At 45.3% G+C, this 13642-nt stretch overlaps 1 protein-coding gene across 1 annotated transcript; it reads left to right on the top strand.

The window, feature by feature from the left end:
- The first annotated feature begins 7547 nt into the window (after positions 1-7547).
- On the top strand, positions 7548-8642 carry sox2 (SRY-box transcription factor 2). Its single transcript, XM_070831828.1, has one exon. It carries the CDS (start codon positions 7548-7550, stop codon positions 8514-8516), a length of 969 nt encoding a protein of 322 aa, XP_070687929.1. The 3' UTR covers positions 8517-8642.
- The last annotated feature ends 5000 nt before the right edge of the window (positions 8643-13642 follow it).

The following is a 13642-nucleotide window of genomic DNA, read 5'->3' as shown; positions in this document are numbered from 1 at the left end:
AGTTCCAGCTTCACAAATGTGAGAATTTACTGCTTTTCCTTTTGATTATTTTAACATTTTCAATGTTGAGGTTTGGACCAAACAACCATTCAAGCAGTGAAGGCGTCACTTTGCGCAACTGTGACGGTACTTCTCTCTATTTTCAGAATTTTTTACCATCAAGTGATTCATCGAGAAAATAATCAGCACATTTATCCATATTGAAAATAAAAATTAGTTGCAGCTCTGCACAAAATACTTAAAGAATGGCCTGAAGAGCAGACTAGAACTCTCTCTCTGTTCTCTATTGAACATATTGCAGATAATGTTGTGAACCTCAACAGTGACCCAGCATGAGCCGCAACACAGCCATTCCACAGTGTTGCTATTTACACTCAGGGGCAAGTATAGTTGTGTGTGTGTGTGTGTGTGTGAGTGTGTGTGTGTGTGTGTGTGTGTGTGCGCCGTAATGTTTGTGCTTGTGACATGATTGACAGTTGGTTGGCCACATCTCCTTCAATAGGGCCCCCCTTTTAACTGATTACTGTGTCAATGTGTCTGTATCACACACACACACACACACACACACACACACTATTATGCAGATACACAAAGGGAGAAAAGCCCACTGTGGATCTCCCATCAGGCCGAGCTGCAAGCAAACACACAAAAACAGACGCAGCAAATGTGTCCACTCTCATGCATATGGAAACGTTAACAGGAGTGTGTGTGTGTGTGTGTGTGTGTGTGTGTGTGTGTGTGTGTGTGTGTGTGTGTGTGTGTGTGTGTGTGTGTGTGTGTGTGTGTGTGTGTGTGTGTGTGTGTGTGTGTGTGTGTGTGTGTGTGTGCGCATATGTGTGCATATGTCAATAGACAGATTCTATGTAAAACGCATTAGCTTTCAGTGATGATGATGCCACCAGTCTCTCTCTCTCTCCCTCTCTCCCTCTCTCTCTATCTCTCTCTCTCCCTCCCTCTCTCTCTCTCTCTCTCCCTCTCTCTCGTTGGATGGGTTTATAATTAAAAGTGCTCCAGCTCTCTAATATGAGTGGTGTCTCTGTGATTTTGACTATATGGCCCAGATTGATCAGATAACAAGCCAAAGTCATATTTCTTTGCTGCTAAGCCTATTCACAGTGAGAGCACTGATCTTCTCTCTCTGTCATCCTCTCCCTCTTCCTCTGCTTCTGTGTTTGTCTCTGACTCCTTAAATCTTCCTTTCGGCACCGATTCTGCTGCTTTTCCTCTCGTCTTTTTCACGCAACCTTGTCTGGCTGACCAGTCCCATCTGGTCGGTCTCTGCTGTGGTGTTTCGGCACTGCGCCTCCAAACATCACCTGTCAACAGCTCTGAGTGTTTCATTCTATGCTCAGCATGGCTAACATCATGGGAAACTACCAGATTCTAGAAATGTTAAATGCATCTCTGAGTCTGTGAGCAGGTTGATTTTAGTCAGAACAAAAGGCGAAAAAACCCTATGGAACATGAAATAAAATCTGCATTTGTTCATGAAAATAATGCTAATTGTTTCATTTTAAAAGTCACTGAACAACTGGAATATCTATTAACCTTGATTTGACATGATATTTTATCTTTGCAGCGACATGAAGAGGAACTGATTCATTCAAACAAATGTGAGAGCGTTTGCTCAGTGATTTTAGGAAGTAACATCACAGGGCTGACCAAACATCGCCAGCGGCTCGCTGACCGACACTTTAACCCTCTTGTGCCTCATGATGTTGTTGTTTTTTTTTTTGTCAGCGTTCGGACATTTTTCTTATCATATGAACTGATTAAGTTAACATGATTTTTTTTTCTGTGCGCTTCCTGTGTGACAAAGGCTGTTGTAAGATGGGAGGCCTTGTTCTTAATCCACTGTGTGTGTAAGGGTTGATACATATAAGGCTGAGGCTGAGGGATAATGGTTGCAGAGGGAAACTGATTCTGTTTGTGTTTATCTGTGTGTGTGTGTGTGTGTGTGTGTGTGTGTGTGGCTGTATGAACTATGCCAGACGAGTTGAAATGAGATTCTTTGCTCTCTTCTCCTCACCTCTCCTCTCCTCCATTATTTCCCCCTTTATCCCCTCTCTCCTCTCCGCCCTTCCCTCCATTCATTTCCTCACCCCCTCCCTCATCTAGCGCCCCTGTCTTCTCCTCACCCTCCACCTCCACCCTCCACCTCCACCCCCGTGATAGACAGGGTGTCCTCACCTTGTAACGATCAGTGACATCCAATATGTTTGGCTTGGGATCATCCCCTGTGTGTCCATTGTGCTTTCTGTTAAACGCTTTATTGATTAGCCATGAGTTAATTACAAATTACATCAACCGTGGGCCGGCTGAGGTGGCTCCTACATGGCTACAGGATCCGTCCTGCAGGAGCTAATACGTGTTGACTGCACACACCTGCAGGCCTGCATCTCAACCTTAGCAGGTTACATTAGTCTGCCAGATATCAACCCCCCCCCCTCTCTCCTGCTTCTATTAACATCCATGCATTTATGACATTTCACAGTGCCTTATCAACGCTTTAAAGGCATGCAGTAATTTCTGGGCGACTGTAGTGAAAAGGGTAGAATTAGAAACAGGAGGTTTCTGCAAGACACTGAGGGTATGCGCCCTGAATACTTAATTCTATCAAGCACAACTTGACTCACCCTATGCAAAATTATGAGCCTGTGCCAAATCCACAGCAGACCTTTGGAGGCTAATGTATTCTGGATTTAAGCTCCATTGTAAAATCCATAACACGCCTGCACCTGACCTGCTCTGCTGCAGCCCCCCCCCCCCCCCCCCCCAAAAAAAACCTCTCACCTCTGACTTTTGCACAAAGTTAAGAAATGTAAATAATAATAATAATAAAAATAATAATAACAATAATAGTCGTTGCTATTTGCAACAGCAAGCACTTTTTCCAGCCTTTTTTTTTTTTTTTTTTGCTTTTCATGCCGTGTCACTTTCTCTTTGACATTGCCGTGTACTTTGTGCAAAAGGAAAAAGGAGCGAAAAAAATCTTTATCAAATCCCCATTCTGAGGCTTTCAATAAGGCAGGCCATTACCTCACTGGCGCTTTTGTTCGGCCTATACAAGAGAGAACAAAATGGTTATTCAGGAGGACGCTTTAGATTTTTATTGTGGGCTCGCTATTCACAAAGAGCACCGTTATTGTATTAAAAAGAACCATCTGTGGCAGAAACAATGGCTTCAAATTATCTGTGAATACCCAGTGAACAAAATATAAAGCTTTTTCCTGCTCATTATGTGGGCTAAGCTAGGGGGTGGAAGATAGGAGAGGAGAGGCATAGACTTTGCTATAACTGACTTTTGTTGTTCTTGCTTGCATTCTTCTCCTTTTTAAATCGGCCCCCTTTTCACATTGTGTGTCGCCATAAACGGCTTTTCTTGTTGCAGGGCGAGCGGAAAGAAGACAGCGGAGCTCCAGACAGACAGCGGGGCTCCGCGTGGCTGCACGCCGGCCAAAGCGCGCCGGCTGCCGGATCGAAACCGCGCGGACTACCGGGGAGGGGGGAAACATGCGGAGGGTGCCGGGTGGACGTTTCACGGCCGGCGTCGGGGAGCTCTGTCCCGGACAAGTTGAGGCTGCCACACCGGGGGGAGCGAGTGGAAGATACATGGAGGAGGTTGAGCGAAATGGCATCTTGTTTAATTTCTGCCAATCAAGACGAGAGGAAGACAACTCCCTAACTGGCAGTAAGTTGGAGTGTGGTGGAGAGGAGAAGCCCTGTGTGTGTTTGTGTGTGTGTCGGTGTGTATGTTAGTGTGTGTTTGAGTCGGTGTGTATGTAAAACATGCAGTGTTGTGGAATGACACCGCATGGCATCATGAGCTTCACTGAGTTGTTGCTGGTCGGTTTGATTTCCTGCACAACACACACACACACACACACACACACACACACACACACGGAACATACATGCTCATCAAATGTGACATTTGGCGAATTGAATTCATTTAATTACATTTATCGGCCTATTTTGCTCTTTCAATATTTATTTTCAACGGTGTTAAACAATTTAAGGTTTGAATTACAAATCAAACAGAAACGATCTGGATTGTTTTACTAATTAATGCGTGTTTATTCGGCTGTTGGGGACATTTATCTTATTTTACCATCTCCAGCATCACGTTTTAAATTACAACAAACTTCAGATTTTACTCTTCTCACTTCATATATTTTAGTTCATCGCAGCCTAGTATGATGAAATGCACCTTCTCTGATAAACAGCCCGATAGGCGTCCATGCTTTGTGCTATAATCTGATTTTAAAAAATGTATAAATCTCATTTTAGTTCATCAGCCAAATAAAATATGTGTTCAAATCTATTTCGGAGAGTATAACAACATAGTAATAAGCCCTACCTTCATCATCACCCGCCTACAGAACCATCGGTGTGTTTAAAAAAAAAAACAAAAAAAAACGAGAACAATTTTATTCCTCTAATTATCTGAAAAAAAAACTAGCCTGAGACGTGTTTTTTTTTTTTCACAATTATGTCAAAGCAGGAGTTATTAATGTTAGGAATGATCCCAGCCGCTGGTACGGCCCCTAGTGGCAAGACAAGACAAGTTTATTTCCGTTTCACCTGGAATCTGTCAAATACAATTATCATTTGAAACAGAAAGCATCTTTCTTATAAAGATGTCGGCTTGTGTGTATTTATATTTTATTTTCACCCGCTGACTTGTACAAATATCACCACGACCAGTCCAGTGCTTTGGATCATGTCACTCTGATAAGAGTTCAAACATCCTTCCTGCGCGCCTCTTGTTTGAATAATTCCTCACTTATATTGTTGCTCTTTTTTTTTTTTTTGTCGTCTGTTTTTCTTTTTTTTTTTTTTTGCACAGATCTTACCCTCTAAATTTGCGCGCACAACACAAAACAGTATTTTGATATCACAGCGTGCTGCTCGCTGTACCTGCTGGATCCGTCCCAGCCTGCTGGAGCAGGGGGCTTACAAGTGGTCCAAGGGAGCCGCCCCGCTAGTTTCTCCAGGTTTTTGTCAAACAGCGGCTTTAATTCAGGATGATTGTGGATGCAGGGCCATTCCCGGCTGGATGGGGCCTGCTTTCAGAGAGCTGCAGGGCCCCGCTGTTCCTTTATTATCATAAGCAGATTAGAGGTAGCGGGGAACACACTCAGATGCAGATAGCAGCCGAGCGGCCCATTTCAACCTTGCATTATAATGGACCGAGCTGCATGTGTCGCCTCTCGCAGCCTATTAAGCACAAGATGAATCTTATGTAAGGTTGCCGGGGCCGGCATAATGAGAGCACGGGGGCTCCGCTCCTCCATTTATTATCAAATGACTAAAACAAAATAATAAGGCTTGATCTATTCACTTTCAATTATGATTTAATCTGGAGACACGCATTTAAATTAAATTAATTCAGGTGTATGTACTCGATCTATCTTTAATTATTAGGGTTGTCTGGCTTACAGATGTGTGGCTGAATACCTCGAGTGCTTTTCTGTTCTTTTAACTCTTGGTGGTTGCTTGATATGTTTCAAATACTATATATATATATATATGTTTTTCTTTCTTTAGCATTTCCCCTCATCTTTCTGCAAACAGCCATCCTCTCCACTTTGAGGAAAAAGCTGCCAGGACTTTTGGAGTTGCCTGTAGTTCCCCGTGTGTCCAGTAGGCGACACTGGTGTCACGCAGCAGGACGCCCAGGCTTTAGATGGAGCTCCAGGAAGGGGAAAAAAAAAAAAAAAAAGCAAAACAAGTGGCAGCAGCACTTCCAGCCTCCAAAAACTTTAGTTGTTTTGGACATTAAACCCCCATGAGCGAGTTATTTAGCTTTAAAAAACGACGATGCTGGTTTCATCTCATAATAATCTGCAGTCTGCTCGGTGTGATCCAGAATAAAGTGAAGCAGGTGGAGGCCGCTTTTCATTCACACTAATTGGCTGACACGCTTGTTCAGGCTTATATGAATGAGCTGTGCCTTTTGTGCAAACACACTTTATCTTAAAATATTCCTCACCTTTATTTCTCCTCCACTCGTGTCCCCGGTAGGCCGTGTCCCCCCCCACACCACCCCACCACCACCACCACCCCTTAACCAGCGCCACCACAATCACTACAAAGCCCCAACAACAACAGCAGCACTGTGGCAGTGGAAGTGGAGTGGAGTTGGGTCTTTGTCCGGACAGATGTAGCGACAACATCCCAAACAAAACCCGCTTATTTGTGCCGAGATGAGCCCGTCTGCCTTCTGTGTGTTGGCATTCAACTTCATTAAACAAAAGGACTGGGGGAAACATCTTGGATTACCTTTCCTCTTTTCAACGCTAAAAACCAGCCGTGGCTTCCCCCCCCACCCACCCACCCACACACACACACACCCCTCACACACACACAGATTCACACACACACCACCGCTATTCAACGCTTTGAGTTAACCAACAAAGTTTATTTAAGTGTTGTTATGTTATTGGGCCCGTAAGTGGGGGAATTAGTGACTTTTTGATTGGGAACAACAGCGATGTCACGGGTCGGGACTTAATGTCAGAACAATGGTTCAGCACTAGATGATACTGACACCATTAATGTCAGCATTTCATTCATTTATTTAACACCTTTTAAAATCTATTTCCTCCGTCTGGTGCAACATGTCACCGTTTGGACTCGACACAACCCAAGCTGTGCACTTAAAAGAATTACTAAACGAAAACATAAAATAATTTGATTATTTAGGAGAAACTCTTAAAGAGATTTTTAATTTATTAGGAGACTTTTTTTTTTTTTTTTTTTTTAAGGGGGGGGGGGGGTCTTATTTTACTAAGTTTGCAAGACGACACTTTCTAATTTCCCCACAACAGCCAGCAAACCTTTACACCCCCCCTCTTTCTCTGCGTAATGCTGGAAAATGCTCATAAAGTGCCACCACACATATATTCCCAGAGAAACATCTCCATAAGCCTGGAAATAGTAAATATGTACTTTGTATTGGCTCATATGGGCAGCCTGAGTGTGCGTATATCTGTGTGTGTGTGTGTGTGTTTCGGGGCAGTGCAGACCCCGCCCCCTTTATGCTAATTAAGGCCTCCCATTGGTGTGTCAGGGGAGCAGGCCGGCTCTGATTGGCCAGGTCGAAGCCATTTATTCGCTGACAGCCCCGTCACATGAATGGTTGTCTATTAACTTGTTCAAAAACTATCTGGAGTTGTCAAGGCTCAGGCGGACAGAGGCGAAAAAGTACAGTTTGTTGATGCTTTTTCGGAGAAGCGACGGGAGAAGTTTTGTGGACACAACATAGCAGGGACCTATTGGGAGAAGGCTCTTTGTCACACACACTCACACACACACACGCACGCTGACAACCACTCACCGAGAGGGAAAGAGAGGGAGAGGGAGAGTGTGTGGAGACGCGGCTCGGTGCTTGTTGTTTTTGTCCAGAGAAAAGTTGCAGAGAAAAATCGACAGGTAACTTTACGCAGCAGCCCTGCGCTCCTCACTGTCCTGCCTCTGGCTTGTGGAGTTTGTCTCTGTGGTTTTTCCTCTGCTCGGGAGCTCCGACTAAAAAGCTGTTCCTGATGTATAACATGATGGAGACTGAACTGAAGCCCCCAGCTCCCCAGACCAACACGGGGGGCTCGGGCAATACCAACACGTCCGGCACCGGCACCAACCAGAAAAACAGTCCGGAGCGGGTCAAGAGACCCATGAACGCGTTCATGGTGTGGTCCCGGGGCCAGAGGAGGAAGATGGCGCAAGAAAACCCCAAAATGCACAACTCGGAGATAAGCAAGAGACTGGGCGCCGAGTGGAAACTTCTGTCGGAGAGCGAGAAGAGACCTTTCATCGACGAAGCCAAGAGGCTGCGGGCCCTGCACATGAAGGAGCATCCGGATTACAAATACCGGCCCCGGCGGAAAACCAAGACCCTCATGAAGAAGGACAAGTACACCTTGCCCGGCGGGCTGCTGGCTCCGGGAGGGAACGGGATGGGAGCCGGGGTCGGTGTAGGGGTGGGGGCCGGGCTGGGCGGTGGGGTGAACCAGCGGATGGACAGCTATGCGGCGCATATGAACGGCTGGACCAACGGGGGCTACGGCATGATGCAGGAACAGCTGAGCTACCAACACCCGGGGCTGAACGCGCACAACCCGAGCCAGATGCAGTCCATGCACCGCTACGACATGAGCGCCCTGCAGTACAACACCATGACCAGCTCCCAGAGCTACATGAACGGCTCCCCGACTTACTCCATGTCCTATTCCCAGCAAACCACGCCGGGGATGACCGCCCTGGGCTCCATGGGGCCCTCCTCGGTGGTGAAGTCCGAGTCCAGCAGCTCCAGCCCGCCCGTCGTCACCTCGTCGTCCCACCGGGCCGCCCCGGGCTGCCAAAGCGGGGATCTGAGGGACATGATCAGCATGTACCTGCCCGGGGCGGAGGTCAGCGAGCAGACCGCCCAGACCAGGCTACACATGTCCGGGCACTACCAGAGCACCGTGCCCGGGACGACGATCAACGGCACGCTGCCGTTAACACACATGTAAGAGACACAAAGCAGAGCGAGAAAAAAAATGAACTTTTATAAGAGAAACTGTGGACTATTAACGTTGGACTATTTTTGTACAGAAAAATTTCGGGGTGGGAAAAGTTGTATAGAAGTCTCCAGGAAAAAGGACACACGACTCTTTTTTTTTCTTTCATTTTATTCTAAGGAAGCTCTAGAGGAACGGTAGGAGATCCCCTCTTCACTGGTGGATGAAGTTTGGAAGACTAGAAAGTGGGAGTCGCAATCAAATGTTTTATTATTGCAATCACCTTTTGTACAGTATTTATCAAAGAAACATTACAATCAGATGAAATTGTTTGTTAAACTGCAAGAGGTTGCATTTTTCTTTTCCTTTTTTTTTTTTAATTTTTTTTTTATATATATAAAGCAACGCCAGTTCTGCAGAAAATATTAAAAGTGAAAATGGCAGAACTGCAATTTATACGGGAGCGATCAGTTATGCTCCTTTATTACTGCAAACATTGGAAAGAAAAGGGACAAAAAACCAAGCAGGTAATGCTGTTTTTTTTCATTTAAGGTCAATATTACTAAAACCTTTTAATTTCTTTAAAAAAAAAAAAAAAGACACTTTTTTCTCTCATACAGCTTAAAATATAGGTTGTTAATTTATATTTCCGTCTCCCACTTTTCATCTGTTAGAGGTATGACGCTTGTGCTCTTTATTTTCTAATTGATTTGTACAATTTCTGTATATTTACTGTGATATTTTAAGTTTTTATTTCAAAATTCATTCCCGTAGTTGTATTTTAAAAATTGTGGCCTGTACGCAGAAGCCAACCACTCCATGTATATATATACCGGAACTAATACCATCCTTATAACAGTTACAATTTCAGCTGAGTATATTTTTTTTCAATATGCAGTTTGAAATGAATAAATTTTGGAAATTTGGATACTTGAAATTGTTTGAGTTTTGATTTTATTTCTCGGTCATCACATGTTGAGTTCTCATCTGTCTGTGCAGCTTTTCTGTCTCTCTCTCCTCATGTCAATTATTTACTGTACATTTAACACTTTTATCAATATAAAGTTTCAGCTTTGCCTCATTTTTAAACGCCTCTGATCTGATAATTCAGCTTGTGCGTCGTGGTTAACCACGTTTCTATTTTCTAGTGCCTCCGGATGAAGCCAAAGTTTGTTGCCTGTTTCCTAAAAAGGGGAAGATTTTTCCACCAAAAAGCTCAACATCCCCAGGTATAGACTGACATTTCTCCTCTTCTATTATCAGATTAAAAAAAGAAAAAAGACAGAAATAAAAAAAAAAGAGAACTAATCAGCACTGCTGTTTGCTGCTGAGGCCCAAGTTACATTTAAAATATCTAATTTCTTTTATAAATTAATTTAACGCTGCTTCTGTTTTACTCTGCAGACTTCTTAGTGATGTGGGCCTGTGTGTGGATGGGACTATAATAATAATAATTAGAATAATGATAATAATAATAATAATAATAATATCTCCTCTATGAACTCAGATTTATTTTCAGTCACAGCTATTTTAGACTTGTGTAAACTGGCATTTTCTAATTGAGTGTGACCACAGAGTGTTCCCCACCACCTCAGGCCTTTCTCTCCATGCTCTAACACTTCCTCCTGCTGTTTGCTTTTTCTCTAACAAGGTGTCTTACTTTTTTGGACTCTCTGCTGTTTTTTTTTTTTTGTCCATGGAGCTGTCTCGTCGCCACAAATGTTCAATTAGGTCTAATTTGAAGGTGAGCCCTCTCTAAAGGGGGCCCAGGCGAGCGGGACCAGCCGGGACGCGGTCTGTCCCGCCATGTAATAGCTGCATATAGATAGTTTAATCAAACGGGCCCCGCTGGTTCCCGTTAACCCCGGTTCTCACGGTTCAAGCTCTCCGGTGACTCCACACCACCGCCACCACCCCTGCTGCCAAAACACGGAACCGGTTCCAAAATGTTCCCATGCTTCTCCCTGCCAGCCTCCCCCCTCCTCCCCCCTCATAATATTAATCCTTATGATGAGCTAACTGCTCGCTCTGAATTTAACTAACGGTTTTAAATCTGGGGGGAGTGTGTGTGTGAGTGTGTGTGTGTGTGTTAGAGTGTGTGTGTGTGCACAGAGAGGTAGATTAGGGCCGTTGTGTCTTGCAGGCTGAGTCCCGGGGGAGCGGAGCTCACATTAACCGGCAGATGAATATTTGAAGAGGCCCCTCGGTATTTATCCGTCCACTCCTCTCTCTCTCTCCTCCTCTCTCTCTCTCTCTCTCTCTCTCTCTCTCTCTCTCTCTCTCTCCCCTCTCCCTCTCTCTCTCTCTCTCTCTCTCTCTCTCTCTCTCTAGTCGGACCTTCAAGAGGTCAAGAGATCATTGGTTGTCCCATTAATTATTGATCCAAGCAGCTGAATTGGTTGTAATAGCCGAGAACAACGGCGGTACAAACAGTCGTTATTAAAAGGGTGGAGGAGCAGACGCGTTAAAGTCTCATCTTGTCTCTCCGTGAGCACCGGGCCCCCGCAGGCCCCCGCAGGCCCCCGCAGGCCCGGAGGCCCTGCCACAATTATTAGTTTTTGCCGGCTGTGCGATGCACCTTTGATGTGGTGGAGAAAAAAAAAAGCATTGTGAAGAGAGAGAACAGCTTCATGTTATTTATGTGATCAGCTCCTGCACATGGAGCCGCGGTCAGCAGGCTGATCCTGAGGCCTGCAGGCTGAGACACAAGCGGAGAGGAAGTGGACCACAGAGATGTTGGTTTTCATCCTTTAGCCTTCACAGTAAAACACCTCCATGCTTTAGAGTTTTCACTCTTTCACAGAAATAGAAATCTTTAGGAAACAGTCCCTTCCCATGCGAGCGGGACCAAGCAGTCCAAAGTGGGCCAACTGTAAATGTTCACTCTGAAAACACTGATATCGCGCTATCTCAGTAGAAAAATATTAGCCCGCATTTTCGCCCCCGTGCTTTCCAAAACGTGATTTAATCTCAGAGGCGCTTTGAGCTCAGTGGCGCTCCTGTTCAAACATTAAATAAAGGCGCTGCACGGCACGGCACGGCACGGCACAGGCAGCGCTGACGGTGATACAGGGACTCAAGTGTCCAAAGTGTCGCACCTCGTGCGGTGATAAAGGGTTGGACGGGGACTGAATCCACCGCCACACTTTCTACTGGTCTCACTCGATCGAAATCAAAGTGCTGTGAAGGCCGAGAGCCTGATGTTTGACTGTTGGATCGACCCAGAAAGAGAGAAAGAAAGAGAGAAAGAAAAACTCTGGTTAAATTTTCTTTCTCAGTGCGCGCGGCCAGGTGTGTTTCAGGTAGAAGCTGGGAGGCCCCGGTCAGGTTGTTCCCTCCATCCATCCCTCCATCCATCCATCCATCCCTCCATCCATCCCATCTCCCCTTCTGTTGCTCGCGTGCAGAGTCTGGCTGTCGCAGCTCGAGGATATTTGGACTGCAACAGGTGGTAAGCGCGCGCCTCTGCTTTTTTTTTGTTGCCCCCGCTTCAAAAAAAAAAAGAAAAAAAAAAAAAAAAAGCTCCCAGATGTTATCTATGATAACCTGGCGTGTGTGTGTGCGTGTGCAGATCCACAGCACCAGTGGCCTTTATCACAACATCGGAGTGATACTTTTCCTGCGTGTTTCACTTTAGATCTGTAGGCAAGAAAAAGTTCTTATTCTACATAATAATGAAATCATAAAACATTATTTATTTATTACAGGATCTGGCTTCGGTCAGAAACTAATTTAAAGGCCTCAGATTAAAAGAAAAGCCAGTAAATAAATTAAAATTAGAAAGATGGAGCTGCTTTAAGTGGTATGGTGAGGTGTGTGTGTGTCCACGCGTTTCTAAATCCTGTTTGCTGCTGAGATTGTATGATTTTTTTTTTTTTTTAAATTAGGTCAAATGACCCCCCTCATACACACACACACACACACACACACACAAACAAAACGAGCTTAGTGGCCTGTAATCCCACGAGAGCCACTTTCCTTTTTCACCACGTTGCGGATAATAAGGAGGAGGAGGCATGACGTCATCCAGACATTAAGCGGACCAGTGGTGCTGATAGTGTGTGTGTGTGTGTGTGTGTGTGTGTGTGTGTTTCCTCTGGTTGGTCCACTTCACTGTATTTTGTCAGTAATCCAGTTTTCACCCTAAAAACCCACATTTAGTTTACAGGCCTGTTCTAAGTGATCAACATCACCTCTGTTATCATCAAATCACTGCGTGGAAACACTTCTAATAAAGACACACACACTTCAACTAACTAAGACTGTGACGTGTTCCAACATCCTGACCGAGTCATAGGACTTTTATTAGAGGTACTAAAAAAACAAACAAGCTTTAGATATCTGCTTTGACGACATGCGGAGACTAAATTAATTATGATGAATATTTCCCAGTTTTTACTCTTTAAAGCTTTAAAGTGACTTTGACACAAGTTTGATATTAACGTGTCTGGTGAGTGTGAATGCCCCCCCCCCACACACACACACACACACACACACACACACCAGCAGCAGCAGCAGCACAGGTCTGCTGCTGGATAAATAAAATACTCATCCATACAGTGTTTATGTTGTTGTTCTGCGGCCCACAAGTTTTATTTAAAGACTGTCCGACGTCTCAGCCTTCATCACACAGAGAGGCTGCAAGAATGGGTGAATAGAAAAACTGTCAGAGCAGAGAGCTGTCGTGTGTGTGTGTGTGTGTGTGTGTGTGTGTGTGTGTGTGTGTGTGTGTGTGTGTGTGTGTGTGTGTGTGTGTGTGTGTGTGTGTGTGTGTGTGTGTGTGTGTGTGTTTGGAGCGTAGAGGGACTGAATGGCAGCCAGTAGCCTGCTGATCTAGCGCAGGTGCAGGGAAGGGAAGCGGGCGGTGTGTGTGTGGAGGGGACTCTCTCTCTCTCTCTCTCTCTCCCCCTCTCTCTCTCTCTCCTTCTCTCCCTCTCTCTCTCCCTCTCTCACACACACACACACTCACTCCCATTGAATAGGACCACACACTGACACAGACCAGCATGCCATCAGCCTCGCGCTGCTCTCGGCCTGCATTCTCAGAGGCTCGAGGCCTCTGCGACACCCCACCTCCCCCCTCCTCCTCCTCCTCCTCTTCCTCCCCTCTTCCTCCCCCCTCCTCCTCCTCCTCCTCC

This window comes from Pempheris klunzingeri, chromosome 6 (assembly GCF_042242105.1).
Source record: "Pempheris klunzingeri isolate RE-2024b chromosome 6, fPemKlu1.hap1, whole genome shotgun sequence".
In the NCBI taxonomy this organism is placed as follows: Eukaryota; Metazoa; Chordata; class Actinopteri; order Acropomatiformes; family Pempheridae; genus Pempheris; species Pempheris klunzingeri.
Note: the sequence above shows the minus strand (reverse complement) of the source record. Positions and strands in the feature narration are given on the sequence as shown.